The sequence below is a fragment of the Scyliorhinus canicula genome, chromosome 11 (genome assembly GCF_902713615.1).
Source record: "Scyliorhinus canicula chromosome 11, sScyCan1.1, whole genome shotgun sequence".
Classification (NCBI taxonomy): Eukaryota; Metazoa; Chordata; class Chondrichthyes; order Carcharhiniformes; family Scyliorhinidae; genus Scyliorhinus; species Scyliorhinus canicula.
The window spans coordinates 87,262,238-87,287,424 of record NC_052156.1 but is presented as its reverse complement, the minus strand read 5'-3'; the positions used below and the strand labels follow the sequence as shown (position 1 = coordinate 87,287,424).

General features: G+C 51.7%; 1 protein-coding gene across 1 annotated transcript in view; it reads left to right on the top strand.

The window, feature by feature from the left end:
* Window positions 1-25,187, top strand: part of dock3 (dedicator of cytokinesis 3) — a 1,304,448-nt gene that overhangs the window by 1,079,882 nt on the left and 199,379 nt on the right. The window contains 3 exon segments of the mRNA XM_038810823.1: window positions 2,803-2,951; window positions 8,667-8,753; window positions 21,542-21,646. Coding sequence (XP_038666751.1) covers window positions 2,803-2,951; window positions 8,667-8,753; window positions 21,542-21,646 — 341 coding nt within the window.

The following is a 25,187-nucleotide window of genomic DNA, read 5'->3' as shown; positions in this document are numbered from 1 at the left end:
TGGAGTTTTTAAATGGCAAATTCCAGCAGCAGAGGAAAGAGGCCTTAGAGGATTTGGCCAAGGTGGTGGAGCCGCTTAGTACAGTGACTGATCAAGTGGAGTAAAGGTAAGATTCTCCGGGCCTGGCGATGCAGAAGGAGGAAGAATCGGTGGTGGAGCATGAGGATCAGCTGACCTCACTGGAGGCGGAGATGGGGATGGTGATGAGCAGCCAGAAAAGGCTGAGAGAGAAATTGGAGCACCTCCAGAACCACTGCAGGAGTCAGAATTTGAGGATTGTTGGGATGCCTCAAGTCATCTAATAAGTGAGAGGCTGGAGGCAGCATCATGTAAGGGAATAAGTTTGAGGGCACTGTTGTTGGCATGTCTTCCGTTCTTGCCAGTCAGGTACTCCATGAGCCCACTGGTGGTTTCGGCATTATGGGTGTGAAGCCAGTGCAGGCAACACTTTAGGCTGGAGGGCACGTCGTTGTGGGTGCCGATATGTGACAACTATAGGTTTGTGTTGTCGGGGCAAACTTCCGGAGGTGGCGGCAGATGGGGATAGAGTACTTTAGGGACTTGTACGGGGGAAGGTTTGCAGGGTTGGAGGAGTTGAAGGAACTGTATGGCTTGCCCAAAGGGAACAGCTTTAGGTACCTGCAGGTGAGAGATTTTGTGAGGAGGTGCTGTCCTTCCCAGGGATGCCGCCTCTGGTGTTGCAGGACACGTTGTTGTCGAAGGACGATAGAGGGGAGGGGAGGGGTTGGATGTTTACAAGGAATTGATGGAGAGGGGGAATCACCCCAGTAGAGGATATTAAGCGCAAATAGGAGGAGGAGCTGGGAGGGGAGGTGTGGGTCGAGGCCTTGTGGTGGGTGAATGCATCCTCGTCATGTGTGAGGTTGAGCCTCATCTAGATTAAGGTGGTACTCACATGACGGTGGTGAGAATGAGCCGGTTCTTTGCGGGACTGGAAGACACATCCACATATTTGATTTTCACAGTAATTGATTGCAGTGTTAATGTAAGCCTACATGTGACACTAATAAAGATTATTATTAATATTATTCAGGGTTTGTCCAAAACTGAGGGGGTTCTGGCAGGGTTCTCGGATGTTATGTCTGAGGTTCTTGGGGGTTGGCCCAAGTCCAAAGGTGGTGATATTCAGTGTGTCGGAAGATCCGAAAGTCCAGGGGCGAGAGAAGCCGATATATTGGCTTTGCCTCCCTGATAGCCTGGAGGCGGATTTTGTTGTGTTGGTTGAGTTACCTGGCGGAATTCCTGCAGTTGGAGAAGGTCAGGCTCACTTTGCGGGTGTTGACAGGGGTTTACCCCAAGGTGGAAACCATTCATTGATTTTGTTAAGGAGGATGAGGGGTCAGCGGTGTGGTGGGGGACTAGGTGGGGGATAAGTGGGTAGGATGTGATGGGGTGTTGGTATTGGGGGAGGTTGGGGATTTGAAGTTGTTTGTTCAGGGAAGTACGGTAGCATAGTGAGCAGAACTGTTGCTTCACAGCTCCAGGGTCCCAGGTTCGATTCCCGGCTTGGGTCACTGTTAGTGTGGAGTCTGCATGTTCTTATGTCTGCGTGTGATTCCTCCGGGTGCTCCAGTTTCCTACCACAAGTCCCAAAGACATGCTATTAGGTAATTTGAACATTCTGAATTCTCCCTTCGTGTACCCGAAAAGGCGCCGGAATGTGGCGACTAGGGGCTTTTCACAGTAACTTCATTGCAGTGTTAATGTAAACCTACTTGTGACAATAAAGATTATTATTTTAAAAAGGTTGATGTTTTTGGTCCTTGGATATTTTTGTGGATATATGTAAAAAGCATTGAATAAAGAAAGTATTTTTTTTTAAGTTTTTAACAAGTTTGTGAGGGTTTATATAAAGAATAAAATTGTATGTGAATAGGGGAGCAAAATGCCAGAGGAGAGGGAGCTTGGATCAGGTAGGTTAAAATCACTTTGAAAGTGTAGAATCCGACATGCGAGAAATGCTCATAGGGCGCACGGTAGGGTGCAAAGAAAGAGATTTATTAAAATACTAAAACACCCACGCCTGAAAGGGTCGCCCTCCTGCACCCAGGCCAGGGTTTTTACACTGTGGAGCCTTTTCTGTTAAGGAGTAAGTTCCGCCCCCAATTACCAGGAGAGTTCATACTCCTTATGACTTAATGCGAACCAGATGTTGCATACTCCCTTACTTCCCAGGGGGTCATAACAGAATGAGGAGTTACTTGGTGCTAAGACTAAAAGTGGAGAGTAGTGGGAAGTCACGAAGAGTATCTGGTTATTATCATGTTGTTTTGTGATCTTGTATGAAATTAGGCTGCCATGTTTCCAGTATTACATTTCAAAAATAAAACTCCCTTCGGCTATAATGTGCTTTGGGACATCCCGAGATTGTGACAGGTTTTGTATACAAATGCAAGTTATTTTTCTTTGTTCAGTTAGCATTTGGATAATAGTCAGGAGTGACAAAGACTGAAAGAGTTTGTTTTGTACACTCTCTGAAATCTGCAACTGTCAATTCTTCCATTGCTCCAATGGTTCAATGTAAGCAGCCCTGGCTAGATGGATCTCTAGATTACCCATCTGTGCTGAGTGGCCCTCCCTGAGGAAGCTCACATAATACTTGGATGGCTTACCAGAAGACATGTTCGTATCAATTAATCTGGAGTTAATCTAGAGCAGGGGAGAGCAGTAAAAAGGATCTCAATGGTGTGGGTGATAATGTAGACTATTGAAATCATCAAATTATTATTCAGTTTACAACTTTCTTGAATCAAGTGCATCTCGCTCTTCTTTTTTTTCCAGAGGCGGCGTTTACACTAATGCTGTACTGGGAACTGCTTCACTGGGAGGACAGACCTCTGCGGGAGTTCCTGCACTATCCAGCACAAACGGAGTGGCAGCGTAAAGAAGGACTTTGCAGACAGGTCATCAACTATTTCAACAAGGGAAAGGTGAGAGCCGGTGTTTCTGCATGGTTCAATTGTCATATCAGGCTGAAATTACTTACTCTGACTCTACATTGTCTATGATATGTGCTTCAATTAGCTGCCAGTGGTCAGTAAATCAGACTGAAGGACACTTTGTGTCTTGCTTTGACTGGATTAAAGATAATTAATTTGTCAAGAGCTGAATTTGACCTCATCCTGCTAATCCTTGCATAGGGTAGGGATTCAGTTAAGGAACAGCCAAAGAGTGCAGAGCCCATTCATCATCAACACCATACAATTAGAAAGTTGGGAGGTGTTCTTCTGTTTGCAAAATACTCAGGGCGCGATTCTCCCAAAACGGGAGAAATCGTAAGGCTGGCGTCAAACCCGGGCGGGTTTGACGCCAGCGCGCCCCTTCCCGACCGGGAACCGATTCTGGTCCCCGGTCGGGGCTAGCAGCCCGACGCCGTAGGCTCCGGCATGACGGGCTTAACGAATATCGTTAAGCCCGCTTGCCGGAGTTAGTGCCGGCTGACGTGTCATATGACGTCAGCCGCGCATGCGCGGATTGGAAGACTCCAACCCGCGCATGCGCGGATGACGTCATCGCGTATTTGCGCGAAACCCGCGCATGCGCGGCCCGGGTTGCACCTCAGCCGCCCCGCGAATGGATACTGCGGGGCGGCGGAAGGAGAAAGAGTGCGCGGGCATCGGGCCCGCTGCCCGCGATCGGTACCCACCGATCGCGGGCCCATGGCACCCTTGGCACGGCCGTGGTACTGCCATGCCAATCGGTGCCATGGTTATGAAAAGCGAGTTTGTGACGCCGTTTTTACGAACGGCCAGACCAGGTGTGTTTGCCGTTCGTAAAAACGGCGTAAAGGGCTGGGACTTCGGCCCATCGAACAGCTGTGAATCGCTGCCGGCCGTAAAAAAACGGCGGCAGCGATTCGGGTCGGGAGTTGGGCGGGGGGTGGGGGAGAATAGCGGGAGGGCGGGAAAAATGTCGGGAAGGCCCTCCCGCTATTCTCCGACCCGTTGTGGGGGTCGGAGAATTTCGCCCTCAGTCTCCTTTGTATCTCACCTTAAGGTTTCTTTAAGCACGAGTGTTATCAACTAGCAGGACCAAGAGTTCACTGAATGCAGGCTGCAAATCTTTCCTTGGACACCTTGTTTTGGCGGGGCGATATTCAAGTGACAGACTGATGTTTATATGAATTTCCTTCAACACTTTACATAATAATTCCTGGGCACCATTCTCCGGAAAAATGTGGGAGCGAGCGGGAATTGCTGTGAGCTTCCCAGCGCTCAGCCAGGCGAGGCAACTATTCAACGTTAATTGGTTCACTTAACGAAGCCTCAATGGCTTCTCACCGCAAATGAAGGCCCACCAGCTGATTTGCGCTTTCCCGGCCCTTGCTTCAAAGTCGAGCAGCACTTAACCTGCACTTGCTCAGCCAGCCCCAGCCGGCTCGCAACAATGGCGCCGAGGAGACCAACCCCAAGATTCAGGGACGCTGACCTGCAAGGCTTAGAGACGCAGTGGGGGCCTCAGGTCGCAGCGGAGACCAGGAGGGATATGTCCTATTCCCCTGAGGGTCCTGGAGGGTCAGTGTGGTAGTCACCACTGATGTATATATTAGGTGATTTGTGGTAAGGCCCTGCACTACAGGTATGGGGGTAGTTCCCTGCCGCTGGCTCCGCCCAGTAGACGGAGTATAAATGTGTGCTCCTCGTACAGCAGCCATTTCGTCAGCTGCTGTAGGAGGCCACACATCTTAGTGTATTAAAGCCTCGATTGCATTCAACTCTCGTCTTTGGGTAATTGATCATGCATCAGTCAGCCATAGGGCAGCCAGTGTTGCCTGGGACGAGGTGGCGGCAGCTGTGAACTTGGAGAGTGTGACCAGGAGGACTGGCCTCCAGTGCCGATAAACCGTCAACAAGCTACACCGGGCAGCATGAATGAGTAGACACCAATGCCCCCACAAACTCCCCAAGGGAGCATTCAGCCCCCAACTCCCCATGCGGCCCCCTCTTCCTTCAACGCCCCAACTCTCCATTCACACACCCCTTCCCACCACTGTTAGCCACACATGTGGCTAGCGATGCCCCCTCTGTGTCTCCTCAGGAAAACCTCTCCCATAAACGTCGGGAGAGGGCATAGACAGGTGGAGAGGAGTCGGACTTAAGAATCCTCACCTCTTTCGAGGAGCTTGGCCTGGGGATGACTGGGGTGGCCGAGGACAGATCGGTCACCCACACGGAGGCTGGCAGACACCGGAGAGGTGAGGAACCACTGGGCTCCACCAGGGGGACCTGTCAAACGTGAGTTGTTATTCCCTTACTGAATGACCCAGCCCTCCCACTGACCTCACGTTCATTCTCCCGCAGGTCCTTCAGCCGATAGTGCCAGCCCATCCAGGGCGGAACCCTCTCCTGCCTCCCCCGAGACCACCTCGGAGGATGGCACCGTTATAGGCGTGGCACAGCTGTCATCCCCACGTTCCACCAGTGCAGATGCACACACCTCAGCGGGACATGTTAATGGACAGGCTTCTGGGGCACAATCTGGTGACCACCACACAACTGCTGATGCAAATCAGGTGGAGGCAGGAACCCCCAGGTGTGAGTAGTTGAAGGGCTGCTGGATCCCAGGACCCAGCAGTGTCCCAGCCTGATCCTGAGTCTGTGGAAAAGAGTTACCCTGGACTGTTGGAGATGATAGGGAGCAGCTGGGACATTCAGAGGGGGATGTCAGCGATACTCCAGCACTCCATGGCCGATTGGAGGAGTCCCAGAGGCTATCGGTGCAGGAGATGTCGCCGGCAATGTGTGGCACCAAGGCCAACACTGCTAGGGTGGCGACCGCACTGGAGAGCTTGGTGCACAAGCTTCGTGCACGATGTCAGCACCATTAGTGAAGGACAGATGGGCACAGCCGAGGCGCTGCGGAGCTTGTCCCAGTCGCAGATGGGCATTGCTGAGGCGCTGCAGAGCATGTCCCAGTCACTGAGGAACATTGCCAAAGGAATCGACACGATGGTGCAGACAATGGGGAGCCACCAGGTCTGGTAGAGCCAGATGATGCAGGCGCAGCCGGGGCTCAAACCAAATTATAAAATTCCAGTGGCTCAGCATCAGGTTGGAACCCAGATGGAACCTGGGATCTAGCAAACATCCGACTGCTGTCTCATCTGGGGATTCCTGCCTCCACCTGATGTACATCAGCAACTGTGTGGTGCTCACCAGATTGTGCCCCAGAAGCCTGGCCATTAACATTTCCCACCAAGGTGAGTGTATCTGTGCTGGTGGAGGGTGAGGATGACAGCTGTGACATCTCGATCGTGTCTTCCTCAGAGCTCCCCTCCGAGGTGGTCTCCTGGGGGCTGGAGAGGGTGCCGCCCGGGATAGGCCAGCGTCATCGGCTGGAGGAGCTCCGGGAGAATAGACATGTGGTCAGTGGGAGGGAGAGGTCAGTCAGTAAGGCAATAACAACTCACTTTTGACAGATCCTCAGGGTGGATCCCGTGCTTCCTCACCTCTGGAGGAGTTGAAGGGGGAGAGTGGTGGAGGGAGGGTTGGGGGTCGCATGGGGAGTGGATGCACCCTTGTGGGGGGGGGGAGGGAGGGTGGTTTTGGTGTCTACTCACCCTCGTGCTGCCGGGTGTCTTACCTTTTTTCGGCATTCAAGGCCAGTCCTGGTCACACTCCCTGAGCTCACAGCTGCCGCAATTCATCCCAGGCAGCACTGGCGACCCTCTGGCTGAGTCTCCTGTATCCTCTTGGAAACAGGACATCCCTTCTGGCATCCACTGCATCTTGGAGCCTCCCCAGATCTGCGTCAGAAAACTTGTGGCTGGTCTCCTTGGTGCCATTGGTGCGAGCTAGCTCGGGTTGCCTGAGCAAGTGCTGCTTAAGTGCTGCTCGACCTTGTTAGCAGGGGGCCGGCGAGTGCGTCCCGGCAAATCAGCTGGCGAGCCTTCTTTTGCGGCGAGAAGCCCGTGAGGCCTCATTAAGTGGACCAATTAATTATATTGCTGGCCTTGCTGGGCCGAGCGCCAGGAAGCGCGTGGTAATTCCCACTTGCTACCACACTTAGAAATATTTTCGGAGAATCGTGCCCTCATTGTTAAGTTGTTTGATGTGGGGCAACACAGTGGTGCAGTGGTTAGCACTGATGCCTCACGTCTTCAAGGTCCCAGTTTCGACCCCGTTCCTGGGTAACTTTCTGTATGCAGTTTGCACATTCTCCCTATGTTTGCGTGGGTTTCGACCCCACAACCCAAAGATGTACAGGCTAGGTGGATTGGCCATGCTAAATTGCCCCTTAATTGGAAAAAATTAATTGGATATTCTAAATTTTTTTTAAAAGGGGAAAAAATGTGTTTTTCACCTGGTGGGGTTGGGTATCTATATCTGTATCTTATTTCTTCTCTCTCTTCCCCTCTGTTTCTGTCCCTATTTCTTCTTATCACACTTTTCCCCTTTCTTTTTATCTATTTTTCTGTAACTTTTGCTGGACTTCTCTGGCTTTGGGATTCTCTTTTCCGGGGTGGCTTCAATGGGAAATCGCATTGACAAGCGGCGAGAAGAGAGAATCCTTCCGCCAGTAAACAGCGGGCCATCGAGAAACACGCGGCTGGGGAACTGGAGAATCCTGAACTTTATCTCTCTCTCTCTACTCTCTCTGCCTTCTCGCTCTATCTTTCTGTGGATGTCTTGACCAGTCTGTCTCTCTTTGTCTTTCTGTCACTCCTGGGGTGATTTTCTCGCTATTCTGCAGCAGTCTCTCTGCCTGTCTTTCTCTCTTTATCTCTCTCTGTCTCTCTATCATTATCACTACTTTGGAAGAGTGAAAAGAGTTACTGATTCCTGCCTTTTCCCTGATGCTGCTGACTGCTTGCTGTAATCTAGCTGTGCCAGCAGCAGCCATTCCCCTCAGCAGTTTCAACAACAGTCATGTGAGCATCCCAGCCATGGCCAATTGTAGCACACCATCGATCACCTGGGGGGTTAATTAACCCAGATCCTGGGTCTCATAATCTGTATAATTTTGTTGCATAATTAAATGAAAAGCAAACTACTCTAATGCTGAAAGGTTCTGAAAAAAGGTTATTGACCTGAAACATTATCCCTACCTTCCTGCTGTCTCCACGGATTATGCCAGACGTGCTGAGTGTTTCTAATATTTTCTGCTTTTAGATTAATTACATGCTGGTTTCACTGGGACAGCCATGAGGGAGCCTCTCTCTTCACTGACTAATAATTTAATAGCTTTCCTTTCTATTTTTGAAGAGCGTCCAAGCTTCATGGCTTTTGGGGGCAGCTTAGCTGCGTTCCAATTAATTTGCCATGTATCACAAGCTATTACTGCAGCCAACTTTGAGTGCAGCAAGATTCCACACACTGCAATGATGAATGGCCAGAGTCTCTGTCTAAGGTGTTTTTTTTTAAATTTAAACTATTTATCTGCCAATAAGATAAATGACCAGAAATTTCAAACCAGCGAATGAGAAATATAATTACATGAGTTACGTGGGCTTCCAGCGCTCTGGGGCTGCAATCTGGACACCCTTACCTTTAATCAGTGCTCTTAATATTCCAATATTCCATCAAGATTTGTGAATCATCCCGAATAAAAGAATGCTTTCAGAAATTGATCTTTTTCCAATTATGTCCCCGTTGAGCATTTCTATATTTAATTTGAACTGACTCCTAATTTTAATTTTTCCTCAGTGCTGGGAGTATGGAATCCCTCTCTGCCGGGAATTGGCCGGTCAGTACGAAGTCTTCTATGACTACCATAGTCTCAGCTGGATTCGGGTATGTATGCAGAGCCATTCACCAAGACCACAGGGCATTCAAAACCATTCCTTCTGAACAAAATTAATCTTATTCAGGTTTTTATTAAGATTAGATATCTGTTGTGACAGTGATGGTCCAGAGAAAAGCACACAAGTGATTCACAGCAAAAGTTCATAGAGCAATGTTGCCACAAAGACATTAAGGGTGGCATAGTGTATTGGTACTGCCAGCACGCCATTTCACAGAATAACACCACATTGGCCTGTTCCAACCTTGATTGCATCATTGATAGGGGTGCTGTGCAGTGTGACAGGCAGTTCGCCACTAGACACGGGCAAATATTGCTTAGGGAGTCACAGTTTGTGAGACTGTAACAGTGAGTTTCCTTTTGAAGGAACAGGAAACGTCATGGCTGTCCCCGTCAATACACTGAGCAGCTTGGAACTGAACCCAACTGACCAAGAAGATCTCAGATTCAATTCTCTGCCTGTCTTGGTTCAGTAAACTTCAAACCATTGGCTTATAAAAATCCATAAAGCCCAATTTGCACTTTTCAATTGACTGAGCCTTTTGGGGAAAGAGTCTTAGTAAATTTCAATCCTGTGAATCCAGGCAATGATAATGGAATCAAAAATTTCCATTAAGTTTATGATTCAGTTAACGTCCCTACACAGGGCAGCCACTGCCTGAAGCCTGAAAACTGTCAGCAGCTTTTTAGGGAGAGAATTCCAGATTTCCACCAGCCTTTGTGTGAAAATAGCCCTGAACAGCCGAGCTCTAATGCTCTAATCTAACTCTTCTCCCGTCAGATAAAATAGTTTCTCACCACCTACCTGACCAACTCCTTTAATCATTTTAAACATCTCAGTCAAATCAGTCCTTTATCTCCTGCAGTCAATGGAATACAATCACAGCCAGTACAACCTGTCCAGCTCAAAAAGAGTCACTGGATGGTAACCAGGTGTAGAAGCTTTGGTTTATTTTCTCTCTCCCTCTCTAAACGGGCAGCACTGGGAACAATCCTACTGCCTCAACTCTCATCCTGAACAGCATCAATTAACTCCGCACAAGAGGACTGGAACACACGTTGGTTTGAATGGATCAGCACCACACCGAGCAAGGGATGGATAATTTAAATATAACCTACCCTCTCTAGGTGGTTGTTTTTGACTGTCGCAGACACAATGGTCCGAAGGGACTTTCTGTGCTGTAGGACTCTATGACTCTAAATGCTGTTTACATTCCAAAGGGAGAATGCATTTAAAGAGTGATTCTAAGAACCTACAGGTTGCCATATTCAGAAGTAGGATGCACTTTTTTTTTTAAAATAATTTTATTCAAATTTTTCAACAACAAATTTTCTCCCAACAATAAAGTAAACAAGGTGTAGAAATAAACAGAAAGAGAACCCCCCCCCCCCAATACAAAGCAATAAATTAATAACTTAATAACAATACAAAAAAGAAGAAAATAGTAAACACACCGTCGCAAAAACAAACCCCCTTAACAGACCCCGAACCCCCACCGGGTTGCTGCTGAGATTGACCACCCTCTAACCCTCTGCCAGAAGATCGAGAAAGGGTTGTCACCGCCGGAAGAACCCTTGTACCGACCCCCTCAGGGCAAACTTAACCTTCTCCAGCCTGATGAACCCGTCCATGTCATTGATCCAGTCCTCCAGGCTCGGGGGCTTCGCGTCCCTCCACTGTAAGGGAATCCTACGCCGGACTACCAAAGACGCAAAGGCCAGGATACCGGCCTCTCTCGCCTCCTGCACTCCCGGCTCCGATGCTACCCCGAAGATCGCGAGCCCCCAGCCTGGCTCCACCCTGGAACCGACCACCTTGGACAAAGTCCCCGCCACCCACTTCCAGAAAACCCTCCAACGCCAGACACACCCAGAACATGTGGGTGTGGTTCGCTGGGCCTCCCAAACACCTCCCACACCTGCTCTCTCCCCCAAAGAACCGGCTCATCCTGGCCCCAGTCATGTGCGCCCTATGCAGCACCTTCAGCTGAATTAAGCTGAGCCGTGCACAAGAAGAGGACGAGTTCACCCTCCCCAGGGCGTCCACCCATGTCCCATCGTCGATCTCCTCCCCCAGCTCCTCCTCCCACTTCGCTTTCAGCTCGTCCACTGAGGCCTCCTCCTCCTCCTGCATCACCTGATAAATTGCCGAGATCCTACCCTAACCGACCCACGTCCCCGAGAGCGCCCTATCCTGCACTCCACTAGGCGGTAGTAGTGGGAACTCCGCCACCTGCCGCTTAACAAACGCCCTAATCTGCAAGTACCTGAAAGCATTCCCGGGGGGAGACCCCACTTCCCCGCCAACTCCTCTAAAGTCGCAAACTTCCCATCGATGAAAAGGTCCCCCATCCACTTGATGCCTGCCCTTTGCCAACTCAAAAAACCACCATCTATTCTCCCTGGTGCAAACCAGTGATTGCCCCGTATCGAGGCCCGCACTGAGGCCTTCACTTCCCCCCTGTGCCGCCTCCACTGCCCCCAGATTTTGAGGAACGCCACCACTACCGGACTCGTAGAGTATCTTGCCGGGGGAAGTGGGAGCGGGGCCGTCACCAATGCCTCCAAACTCGTACCCACACAGGACGCCACCTCCAACCTCTTCCATGCGGCACCCTCCCCCTCCATCACCCACCTACGAATCTTTGCCACGTTCGCAGCCCAATAATACCCACACAAGTTGGGCAATGCCAAGCCGCCTACCTCCCTTCCTCGCTCCAGAAATACTCTCCTCACTCTCGGGGTATTCCGCGCCCACACGAACCCCAGAATGCTCTTATTCACCCTCTTAAAAAAAGCCTTCGGAATCAATATGGGGAGGCACTGGAAAAGAAACAAAAACCTCGGGAGCACCGTCATCTTAACTGACTGGACCCTACCCGCCAAGGAGAGTGGCAGCGCGTCCCAACTCCTGAACTCCTCCATCTGTTCCACCAGCCTCGAAAAGTTTAGCCTATGCAGGGCCCCCCAGCTCCTAGCTATCTGGACCACAAGATATCTAAAGCTCCTCTCCGCCCTCTTCAACGGGAGCTCTCCTATCTCCCTCTCCTGGTCCCCCAGGTGCAGCACAAACAGCTCACTCTTCCCCACGTTGAGCTTATAGCCCGAAAAATCCCAAAACTCCCCAAGTATCTTCAACACCTCTGGCATCCCCCACCCTGCCGGATCCGCGATGTACAACAGTAAATCATCCGCGTACAGCGATAACCGGTGCTTCTCCCCCACCCCCGCACAATCCCCCTCCAGTTCTTCGAATCCCTCAGCGCCATGGCCAAGGGCTCAATCGCTAACGCAAAGAGCAGGGGAGACAAGGGGCACCCCTGCCTCGTCCCCCGGGAAAGCCGAAAGTCCTCCGACCTCCTCCCATTTGTCACCACACTCGCTACTGGGGAGATATACAGCAATCTCACCCAGCTAATGAATCCCTCACCAAACCCAAACCTCCTCAGCACTTCCCACAGGTAGCTCCACTCCACCCTGTCAAAGGCCTTCTCCGCATCCATCGATGCTACTATTTCCGCCTCCCCATCCGCCGACGCCATCATCATAACATTAAGACGCCGCCGTACATTGACATTCAGCTGCTTCCCCTTCACAAACCCCGTTTGGTCCTCATGGATAACCATCGGGACCACATCTTCCACCCTCCTGGACAGTATCTTAGCCAACAACTTTGCGTCCACGTTGAGGAGCGAAATCGGCCTGTAAGACACACTGGAGGGGGTCCTTAACCCGCTTCAGGATCAGTGAGATTATTGCTCCAGACATCGTCGGGGGCAGAGCCCCCCCCCCCCCCCCCCCCCCCCCCTCGCCTCATTCAGGGTCCTCACAAGCAGCGGGCCCAGCAGATCTGAAAACTTCTTATAGAACTCCACCGGGAGCCCGTCAGGTCCGGTGCTTTCCCTGTCTGCATGCTCCCCAGCGCCTCCATCAGCTCCTCCAACTCAATTGGGGCCCCCACTCCACCCGCTCATCCTCTACCCTTGGGAACTCCAGCTTATCCAAAAAGCGGTCCATCCCGCCCACCTCCCTAGGGGGCACCACCCGGTACAGCCCCTCGTAAAAGGATCTGAACACCCTATTAATGTCCCTGCCACTCCGCGTCAAGTTCCCTCCTGCGTCTGTGACTCCCCCTATCCCTCTCGCTGCCTCCCGCTTCCGGAGCTGGTGGGCCAGCATCCGACTTGCCTTCTCCCCGTACTCATATACCGCCCCCTGAGCCCTCCTCCACTGCGCCTCCGCCTTCCGGGTGGTCAGTATATCGAACTCCGCTTGGAGGCTGCAATGCTTCCTCAGAAGCCCCTCCTCCGGGACATCCGCATACCTCCTGTCCACCCTTACCATTTCTTCCACCAACCTCCCCCTCTCAACCCTCTTTCCCCTCTCCCTGTGCGCCCGAATGGATATCAGCTCCCCTCTAACCACCGCCTTCAGCGCTTCCCAAACCACCCCAACTTGCACCTCCCCGTTATCGTTGGCTTCCAAATACCCCTCTATACCCCTACGGACCCGCCCACATACTTCCTCCTCTGCCAGAAGCCCCACATCTAACCTCTACAGCGGGCGCTGATCCTTCCCCTCCCCCAGCTCCAGGTCCACCGAATGCGAAGCATGGTCAGATATGACTATCGCCGAATACTCCGCCCCCACCACTCTCGGGATTAGCGTCCTGTTGAGAACAAAAAAGTCAATCCGGGAATAAGCCTTGTGGACATGGGAGAAAAAGGAGAACTCCCTGCCTCCCGGCCTTAAAAACCTCCAAGGGTCTAACCCTCCCATCTGATCCATGAACCCCCTCAGCACCGAGGCCGCCGCCGGCCTCTTGCCCGTCCTAGACTTCGAACGATCCAGAGCTGGATCCAACATAGTATTAAAGTCCCCTCCCAAAATCAAGCCCCCCGTCTCCAGGTCCGGGATCCGGCTCAACATTTGCCGCGTGAAGCCCGCGTCGTCCCAATTGGGGGCGTACACGTTAACCAGAACCACCCGCTCCCCTTGAAGTCTACCACTCACCTTTACGTATCTACCTGCACTGTCCGCCACCACACTCGACAAACAAACGACAAGCTCTTGCCAACTAAGATCGCCACCCCTCGATTCTTCGCATCTAGCCCCAAGTGAAACACCTGCCCCACCCAGCCTCTTCTCAGCCTCACCTGATCCGTCACCTTGAGGTACGTCTCCTGGAGCATAGCCACGTCCGCTCCCAGCCCCTTCAGATGTGCCAAGACCCGGGACCGCTTCACCGGTCCATTCAGCTCCCTCACGTTCCATGTGACCAGCCAAACCTGGGGGGGTCTTCCCCCTCCCTCTGCGTCGGTCAGCCATAGCTCTCCCTCAGCTCACCACATGCCCACAGAACTCCCCAGGCCCGTTCCCCACGGTAGCAGACCCCCCCCCTCAACCCCCCCCTTCATCAGCAGTTCCCCTACGGCCCCTGCAGCAGCAACCCGATACTCCCCCCTAATCCCCCCCCCCCCCACCCCACACAAGCTAGGGCCCCCCTAGCTGGGTAACCCTTTCCATTGTACTTCCGTAAGTCAGCCGACTCCTGCTGACCCCGGCTGCTCCCGCCATCCCAACGACCCCCCCCCCCCGATGCAACACAACCACCATTCCCCCCTCCTTGTGCTGGCCCCGCCCACTACTCCTCCAGCGCGGGAAGAAAATCCGCGCTTCCATCCCGAAACCCCGCCCCCCCGATCCAACACGTGGGAAAGAGACGGGCACATGACCCAGCGGGACCGCGAGCAGCTCCCCAACCCTCCACCAGTGAAAAAACGAAAAAGCACCCCAATAAATAAATAACAGCCCCAAAAAGCGAAAAAGCAGAACAGCAAAAAGGCAACATCAAACACAGCCAATAAAACAAAAGGATACCAAGGAGGACAGAGCCTCCAGACTATGTACATCATTCCCCAGCCCCCCCAGTCCTCAATTCGAGTCCAACTTCTCTGCCTGGACAAAGGCCCAGGCATCCTCCGGGGAATCAAAGTAGAGCTGGCGGTCCTTGTGAATGAAAAATGAAAATCGCTTATTGTCACAAGTAGGCTTCAATGAAGTTACTGTGAAAAGTCCCTAGTCGCCACATTCCGGTGCCTGTCCGAGGAGGCTGGTACGGGAATCGAACCGTGCTGCTGGCCTGCTTGGTCTGCTTTAAAAGCCAGCGATTTAGCCCAGTGAGCTAAACCAGCCCACAGAGGCGAGCCGGCTGTAGCAGGCCAAACTTCACCCCCTTCCTGTGAAGCACTCCCTTCGCCCGATTGAAACCAGCCCTTCTCTTCGCCACCTCTGCGCTCCAGTCCTGATAGATCCTGATCTCTGCATTCTCCCACTTTCTGCTGCTTTCCTTCTTCGCCCATCTCAGCATGCACTCACGGTCAACGAAGCGGTGAAACCGGACCAGCACCGCCCTAGGCGGCTCATTCAGCCTGGGCTTCCTCAACAGCACTCGATGGGCCCCCTCCAGCTCCAAGGGTCCTTGGAACGATCCCGCGCCCATTAACGAGTTCAGCATCACAACCACGTAGGCCCTCAAATCCGAACCTTCCAGCCCCTCCGGGTGGCCCAGAATCCGCAGGATCTTCCGATGGGATCGGTTCTCCATCTCCTCCATCCTTGCCAGCCATTTCATGTGAAGCGCCTCGTGTGACTCCACCTTCACTGCCAGGCCCAGGAGTTCGTCCTCGCTCTCTGAGGCCTTTTGCCGTAGCTCTCGGATCTCCGCACCCTGAGCCGTGAGCTTGTCCAGCGAGGCCTTAAACGGTTCCAGGATCTCAGCCTTCAGCTCTCTGAAGCAGCGATGGAGCAGCTCCTGCTGCTCCTGCGCCCACTGCTGCCACGCTGCCGGTTCCCCGCCCGCCGCCATCTTGCTTTTCCTGCCTCGCACCTTTCTCTGCTCCAAAGCCGATTTTTTGACCGCTCCGCTCCTGGTCCAGTCCATCCACCGGCAGATAAGCGCAGTGGATGTGTTCCCACCCGGGGAAAAATCCAACCAGCACCGCTGCGGGCCCTTAAAAGAGCCCAAATGACCAAAAATAGCAGGAGCTACCGAACGTGCGGCTTAGCTCCGCATGACCGCAACCGGATGTCATGAGTAGGGGGCACTTTAGCCATGATTCCCTTACCTGCACTTTCTATGAGCGTAGCAACTTAGCAAGAGAGCAGAATGGCACATGCACCCCGCTGTGGGGGCATAGAAACAGTCTGCAGGATTCTCCGTCGGTAGGATCCTCTGCTTCACCGGCAGCGTACCCACGCCCATGGATTTCCCGACGAAGTGGGATGGCCACAATGGAATACCCCATTGGCCAGCTGCCGGAACGGAGGTGTGCCACATCAGAAAACAGGACTGGCAACACGGAGAATCCCACCCAGTGTGTTTAGCCATTACTAGGATTCACGGGCAGCATGGTAGCATTGTGGATAGCACATGGCTTCACAGCTCCAGGGTCCCAGGTTCGATTCCGGCTTGGGTCACTGTCTGTGCGGAGTCTGCACATCCTCCCCGTGTGTGCGTGGGTTTTCTCCAGGTGCTCCGGTTTCCTCCCACAGTCCAAAGATGTGCAGGTTAGGTGGATTGGCCATGATAAATTGCCCTTAGTGGCCAAAATTGCCCTTAGTGTTGGGTGGGGTTACTGGGTTATTGGGATAGGGGGAGGTGTTGACCTTGGGTAGGGTGCTCTTTCCAAGAGCTGGTGCAGACTCGATGGGCCGAATGGCCTCCTTCTGCACTGTAAATTCTATGAAATTCTATGATTCCCCTGTGGCCTTATAAGTAAAAGCAATGCCCAGTGAGTTCCACCAACAAGCAGGCCAAAAGGTTCCAGGCTTCATCTCCTGCCCATGTGGGATTGGGGTCAAGATCTCAGTCTCGGTAGATAATCATGGTGCAAAGAAACCCTGGGCAAAGGAATTGGCAAATCACCCAGGCTTCCTGTTCCTGGACTGCATATGTACATGTGTCTACTATTAGGTAAGAGTGTCATGGAATTTTGGTTCAAAGCTGGGTGGGGGGGTAGGGTGGAAATGTGGGGTTAGTTAGGGTGCTCTTTCCAAGGGCCGGTGCAGACTCAATGGGCTGAATGGCCTCCTTCTGCACTGTAAATTGTATGAAATGGATTGAGATACAGATCAGTCATGGCAGTAAAGGCTTAAGTGGTTGAATCACCACCTACTGTTCCTATGTAGATCATGAACAAGGATGGGATTGTGCTTGATTGTGGTGCCCACTATGTTGGCCAGTGATGCACGATCAATGAACACAGAAAGGAAGGAGTAGTCCGAATCGAAGGCTTTAATCTACATGACGTGTGCCCAGCAGCAGGAGTACAGAAAGAACGATGGCTGCTGGGAAACACAGTTTATTATACTCCGCCTCGTAGGAGTTCATATCAACTCGATCAGCCGATCAGGGGCCTTGGACATCCTCTGCGACCTGCGGAGCTTCGCTGGAGACGTTGGAGTTGCGGGCGTCCGTGACACCGCGAGTGACGATCCGGTCCTTGTGGCTGCGTCCGTACCCCTAGGCGGAGCTGGTGAGGGCCAGGCCATGGGGGGGGGGGGGGGGGGGGGGGGGGGTCTGGTCCTCTAGGCGGCGCGGGTGAGGGGATTGGCGGGCCGGGGGGGGAGCGCCTGCGGGAAGCAGTTGCGGTTGGAGGGGGGGTGGGGGGGGCTGGTGCCGGGGGCGATGGCGGGTCCCGTAGGGAGACAGTGTCCTGTCGGCCGTCGGGGTACTCCACATATGCGTATTGCGGGTTCGCGTGGAGCAGCTGGACCCTCTCAACCAACGGGTCCGACTTGTGTGCCCGCATGTGTTTCCGGAGCAGGATGGGCCTGGAGGCAGCCAGCCAGGTCGGGAGCGGGGGCCCTGAGGAAGACTTCCTGGGGAAGACAAGAAGGCATTCGTGAGGCATTTGATTGGTAGATGTACAAAGCAGTGACCGGATTGAGTGGAGGGCATCGGGGAGGACCTCTTGCCAGCGGGAGACTGGGAGATTTCTGGACAGTAGGGTCAGCAGGACGGTCTTCCAGACTGTACCGTTCTCCCTCTCGACCTGTCCGCTACCCCGGGGGTTGTAACTGGTCGTCCTGCTGGAGGCAATGCCCTTGCTGAGCCGGAATTGATGCAGTTCGTCACTCATAAAGGAGGACCCCCGGTTGCTGTGAATGTAGGCGGGAAATACAAACAGGGAGAAAATGGTGTGGAGGGCTTTAATGATGGTGGGTGTGGTCATGTTGGGGCAGGGGATGGCGAACGGGAAGCGGGAGTACTCATCAATCACGTTGAGGAAGTACGTGTTGCGGTTGGTAGAGGGCAAGGGACCTTTGAAATCCATGCTGAGGCGTTCAAAGGGGCGGGAAGCCTTTATCAGATGCGCTTTTTCGGGACATTATAAGTGCAGCTTGCACTCCGCGCAGATGTGGCAGTTCCTCGTGACTGTCCTGACCTCCTCGATGGAGTAGGGCAGGTTGCGGGTCTTTACAAAGTAAAAGAAGCGGGTGACCCCCGGGTGGCAGAGGTCCGCGTGGAGGGATCGAAGGCGGTCCACTTGTGCATTGGCACAGGTGCCGCGGGACAGGGCATCGGGAGGCTCGTTCAGCTTCCCAGGACGATATAAGATGTCGTAGGTGGACAACTCGATCCTCCACCGCAAGATCTTGTCGTTCTTTATCTTGCCCCTCTGTGCATTGTCGAACATGAAGGCTACCGACCGTTGGTCTGTGAGGAGGGTGAACCTCCTGCCGGCCAGATAGTGCCTCCAGTGTCGCACAGCTTCTACTATGGCCTGTGCTTCCTTCTCGACCGAGGAGTGGCGGATTTCGGAAGCATGGAGGGTACGGGAGAAGAAGGCCACGGGTCTGCCCGCTTGGTTGAGGGTGGCTGCCAGAGCTACATCGGACGCGTCGCTCTCGACCTGGAAGGGGAGGGACTCGTCAATAGCGCGCATCGTGGCCTTTGCGATATCCGCTTTGATGCGGCTAAAGGCCTGGCGGGCCTCCATCGACAGGGGGAACGTGGCTGTTTGGATGAGGGGACGGGCTTTGTCGTCGTAATTGGGGACCCACTGGGCGTAATACGAGAAAAAACCGAGGCAGCGCTTGAGGGATTTGGAGCAGCGGGGGAGGGGGAGCTCCATCAGGGGGCGCATGCGTTCCGGGTCGGGGCCTATTACTCCATTATGCACTACGCAGCCGAGGATGGCTAGGCGGTCGGTGCTAAACACGCATTTGTCCTTGTTGTAAGTCAGATTCAGGAGCTTTGCGGTTTGGAGGAATTTGCGGAGATTGGTGTCGTGGTCCTGCTGACCGTGGCCGCAGATGGTGACATTATCGAGATACGGGAAGGTTGCACTTAAACCGTATTGGTCGACCATTCGGTCCATCTCCCTTTGGAAGACCGAGACCCTGTTTGTGACACCAAAGGGAACCCTTAAAAAGTGGAAGAGCCGCCCGTCCGCCTCGAACGCAGTGTACTTGCGATCGCTTGTGCGGATGGGGAGCTGGTGGTAGGCAGACTTGGTCCACCGTGGAGAAGACCTTGTACTGCGAGATCCTGTTGACCAGGTCGGATATACGGGAGAGAGGGTACGAGTCCAGCTGCGTAAACCTGTTGATGGTCTGACTGTAGTCTATTCTTCTCTCCGGTCTTTACCACCAGAACTTGTGCTCGCCAGGGGCTGTTGCTAGCCTCGATGACCCCTTCCTTCATAAGCCATTGGACCTCGGACCTGATGAAAGTCTGGTCCTGGGCACTGCACCGTCGGCTCCTGGTGGCGACAGGTTTGCAATCCGGAGTGAGGTTTGCAAACAAGGACGGGGGATCGACCTTGAGGGTCGCAAGGCTGCAGACAGTGAGGGGAGGCATAGGGCCACCAAATTTAAATGTTAGACTCTGGAGGTTACATTGGAAGTCTAACCCCAGGAGTGCGGCCGCGCAGAGGTGGGGCAGGACATAGAGTCTGTAATTTTTAAACTCCCTCCCCTGGACCGTAATGTCCTCTATACAACACCCCGTGATCTGCACTGAATGGGAGCCAGAGGCCAGGGCGATTTTTTGTGTGACCGGGTAGACAGGCAGCGTCTTATCGTGGTAGGGTGGAATCAACTCTCCGTGCTCCCGGAGTCCAGCAGGCAGGTCGTCTCATGCCCGTTGAGCAGTAGCCTTGTTGTTGCCGTAGAGAGGGTGCGGGGTCGAGACTGGTCCAGAGTGACTGAAGCGAGTCGTGGCAGATAGTCGGAGTCTTCATCTGGCAGTGAGTAGTCACCTGAGGGGTCCTCGGAGCCGATCCAAGATGGCGGCACCCGTCGGTCGCACATGATGGGGGGTGAACAAAATGGTGGCGTCTATCCCCCACATGTAGCGTCGGAGGCACCCGAAGGTCGCACGTGGCGTTGGGGGATGGGGGCAGTGAGGTGTGCGGGCTGCACGGGGTCCCTGGAGAGAGAGAAGGGGGAGTCCCACAGTCCCTGCCCGGGACCGCAGCGACTGCCTTGGCTTGGCAGACGGCCACAAAGTGGCCTTTCTTCCTGCAGCACCTTGCAGGTTGCAGAACGGGCTGGGCAACGTTGTCGGGGGTGCTTCGCCTGGCCACAAAAATAGCAGCGGGGCCCTGCGGATTTTCGGGGCGCCCTGCAGCGCAGGCCTGGGGGGAGTCCGAGTCCGTGGGGGAGAGAGACGCTGAGTTCCACGCAGCCCAGGGGGCCACCGCGCGGTCGGGGGCGTATGAGCGTGCGTTTCTGTTCGCGACATCTAGGGAGGTAGCGAGGGACCGTGCCTCCGTGAGGCTCCAGGTTTCTCTCTCTAATCGTCTCTGCCGGATCTGTGGGGACTGCATGCCTGCAACAAAGGCGTCTCGGATGAGGAGTTTTGTGTGCTCATTAGCAGACACTTGTGGGCAGCCGCAGTTCCTCCCCAACACAAGGAGGGCACGGTTAAAATCGTCCAGTGACTCACCAGGGATCTGCTGCCTTGTGGCTAGTATGTGCTGAGCGTAGACTTGATTTACCAGCCGGACGAAGTGTCCTTTGAGCAGGTCCATGGCCGCGTCGTAGTCGGTCGTGTCCTCGATGAGCGTTTAGATGGCGGTGCCGACGCACGAGTGGAGGATGTGTAGTTTCTGTTCCTTCGTCGGGACGTTTACCGCCGTACTAAGGTAGCTGTTGAAACAAGCCAGCCAGTGCTTAAATGTGGCTGTTGCATTTGCTGCGTGGGGGCTGAGTCGTAGACGCTCTGGCTTGATGCGGAGCTCCATCCTTTAAAATCTTGTAGATGCGATTGAAGCGCGATCAATGAACACAGAAAGGAAGGAGTAGTCCGAATCGAAGGCTTTAATCTACAAGAAATGTGCCCAGCAGCAGGAGTACAGAAAGAACAATGGCTGCTGGGAAACATGGGTTCTTATACTCCGCCTCGTAGGTGGTGCTACCTTCCTCTCGACCAATGAGAAGACAACCCTTGGGCCAATGGGCAGCGAGCCTTCTACACCAATAGCAGCTCACACTCCCAGGTACCGTAGTACCCCTAGTCATACTACCACAGCCAGCCTCATGAAAACAACTGTCTAGATCCTCACATGATAATTGGCTGGCTGGGTGAGGATGCTAAAAGGCTCCAGTGGTCTGGAACTTCATTCCACAGGAGATGGTGGCTCAAGTAAAGACAATCAGATTGTTACTGAAGTATTGTGAATAGAATGATCTATATTCAAACCATTTCATTATTTTTCGGGTTGCAGAATTGGCCACTAACTCCTAATTTTTCTTCCACTGTTAACAGAAAATAGAAGCTGCATATTACGACAACATATTAGAGCAGCAGCGCCTGGAACCAGAATTCTTTAGGGTTGGGTTTTACGGTAGGAAGTTTCCATTTTACCTGCGGGTGAGTACAGTCCTATTTGCTATTATCCACACCTTGTGTTTGGTGCATTTACAGAGGTGCTTTTCTTCTCCGAAGCATTTACTTTTTGCGATTGCTCTGAAAGAACACAGAGAAGTACAGATAAAAAAAGTCTTTCTGCCCTAGCTCAGCCTTCCAGTGCAAACCTACATTGTTCCTTCCCCTCCTGTCACACCTCGCTTATTTTTGTCTCCTTACAAAAATAGCTCAATTATTAAAATTCTCCTGCTTCACCATGATGAGTAGTATGGGCCAGGCATGTGGTACCTACATAGCAGAGATCACCCATGGCAATTCTTCTGGATAGTGTTGCACAGATTCCACCAAGCACGTTCAATTCAAATTCCGGTTACTTTCCGCAATCGGAATTAAGGCTCCTATCCCTATTTCACCTCAAACTCAAATTTAATACAATTAACGTAAGTACAGCATCAGTAACTGGAAGATTAATGGAACTAAAGAGTGAAAAATCCCCAGGACCTGACAGTTCCCATCTGAGAGTGTTAAAGGAATTAGGGGAGCACATTTTAGATGCCCTAACTATAATCATTCAGAGTTTCCTAGATGCAGGTGTGACCCCTCTAGATTGGAAAATTGCACATATCATTCCACTTTTTAAGAAGGGTGAAAGGGGAAACTAAGAAATTATAGACCAATTAGCCTAAATTGGGGACATTGTTGGAGTCCATATCAGGGTGGGATAACTGAAAACATTGAAAACTTTTGGTTGATGAAGGAGAGCCATTCGTGAAGGAAAGGTCATGCCTGACAAATCCTATTGAATTTTCTGAATAGGTGACTAAGGTAGTGGACAGAAGAATGTCTATGTATGTTATTTATATGGACTTCCAAAAAGCCTTTGATAAAGTCCCACACAAAAGACTGTTAACTAAGGTGGAAGCCCACTGTGTTGAGGGTAAATTGTAGACATGATTAGGAAATTGGTTGAGTGGCAGGAGACAGAGAGTGCGGATAATGGGTAATTACTCTAATCGGCAGGACGTGACTAGTGGTGGACCACAGGGATCTGTGTTGGGATCCCAATTATTCACAGTATTCATTAATGACTTGGATGATGGCATAGAATGCCATATATCCAAATTGGACAATGGTACAAAGTTAGATGGCATTGTAGGCAACCTAGATAATAGCATAAAATTGCAAGGAAATATTGACAGACTAGGTAATGGGCAACATTTGTGGCAGATGGAATTCAATATAAGCAAGTGTGAGGTTATCCATTTTGGACCAAAAAAGGATAGAGCAGAATACTGTCATGTGAGAGAACCTTTAAGAACAGGCTGTTTATCAAATAGCTGTAGTGGATGTATCTTTAAGAAATGGGTGTTTATCGAATAGCTGCAGTGATGTCAGAGTGTGGATGGAGGTGGTCTGTCTGTCTTTCACTTTTGTTTTTGAGCAGGCAGCTACAGAGTGTTTTTAGTTTTGTTTTGAAAGCTGGATAGCTGCAGGAAAAGCTGTATAGGATCTCTCAGCAATCTAAAGACTGTTTCCAGATCATTTGGGTGATTTCAAAGTGATAACTGCTCTCAGTAGAGAATTCAAACCTGATCTCTGTTAAAAAGGGTATTTTGTCTTATGGATGTTGCAAGGAAAGATTCAGGGTTACTTATTGAATATTGTATTAATGAGGATGATTGGCATTGATAGTTGTTAAGGTGATTACTGTGGGTTTATAAAGTGTTAACTGGTTTCATAAATAAATATGTTTTAATTTAAAAGTACTTTAGCTCTCTGTTTGCATCACACCTGTACAGCAGGTCCTTGTGCTCCCCATAACCACAATCTATTAAAAGTAGTGGGTCAGGTGAACTCCATGATACACTTTGGGCTTCTCTAAACCCTGACCCATAGCAGTACTTTCTAAATGGGAAGAGGTTAGATGCAGTGGATACCCAAAAGGACTGGGGGGGTTCAGATGCACGATCCTTAAAATGCCACAAACAAGTAGAGCAAATAATCAAAAAGGCTATTGGAATGCAAGCTTTTATATCTCGAGGATTGGAGTATGAAGACACAGAGGTTATGCTGCAGCTATACAAAACCCTAGCTTTACCTCAAGGTCACCTCACCTTAGGAAATATATTTTGGACTTGGACGGAATGCAACATAAATTTACAAAAATGATTTCTGGACTCCCAAGGTTAAGTTACAAGGAGAGATTACACAAATTAAGCCTGTTTTCACGAGAATTTAGAAGGTTAAGGGGTGATCTGATCGAAGTATTTAAGATATTAACTGTGAAAGAAAGGGTAGATAAAGGTAAACTATTTTCACTGGTTGGCGATTCTAAATCTAGGGGGCATGTCTAAAAATTTGGTCTACACCATTCAGGAGAGATGTTAGGAAGAACTTCTTCATTCAAAGGGTGGGAGAGGTCTGGAATCCTCTCCCACCAACAGCAGTTGAAGCTGGGTCAGTTGTTAAATTTAAATCTGAGATAGATAATTTTTTGTTAAGCAAAGGTATTAAGGCATATGGGCCAAAGGCAGGTTTCTGGAGTTAGGCCGCAGGCTCCAGGGGCTGAATGGCCTACTCCTGTTCCTATGTTCTTAGATCCAGGTTCCAAATACTTCTTTCATATCAAATTTTATTATCCCTTCTCAGCAGAAAATCATTTCCCATTTCTCTTCCTGTCCGTGCATTTGCACGTCCAGAATCAACCAAGAATTCTCAGCACTCCCACCCAGCTTCCTCATTTCCATGCAGTCACATAGCGACATCATCCAAAGATTTGAGTTCTGATAGCACTGTCCTCTACCGCTCCATCACGTCTATCCCCATCACTGGGTGTGATTCCGCAAACAAAAGCTGCATTGCCAAGAATCACCTCGCTCTTCAACGGTACTTTGTCTATTTTTTGGCCTTGGGGAGTTTCTCCCCACCAAGGCTGTACTTCGAGGGCACAATCCAATGGCCACGCTGCTTCTGAAAAGCAGCTCGCCACAGCATAGCGTGGGTGATAAAATCTGGGAGACCCCGTTCCCAGTATCTACCCGGCTCGCAACACCTCACTGGATCCAACATGATTTCACAAGATGTTGCGATATAGAGACTTCGGGCGAGCGTCGTTCAGCACTGGTCCACACAAACCCGTGGGAATCTCCCTGGGCATCGGAGGGTCCTGTTGTGTTATGCTTCTTCATGTAGCATAAGCTGCTTCCTTGATGTATGCTCTGACAAAGGAAGGTTCAGACTTGGAGATAAGTATAACACATTTATTGGACAGTTAACAATTCTCCTACTTGAGTTCAACTCTCCTGCTAATCTTGCTATAGTAACTCAGTCTAACTAACCAGGGGCTGGTTTAGCTCACTGGGCTAAATCGTGGCTTTTAAAGCAGACCAAGCAGGCCAGTAGCACGGTTCGATTCCTGTACCAGCCTCCCCGGACAGGCGCAGGAATGTGGCGACTAGGGGCTTTTCACAGTAACTTCATTGAAGCCTACTCGTGACAATAAGGGATTTTCATTTTTTCATTTCAGTCTGCTCTAATCCATGTG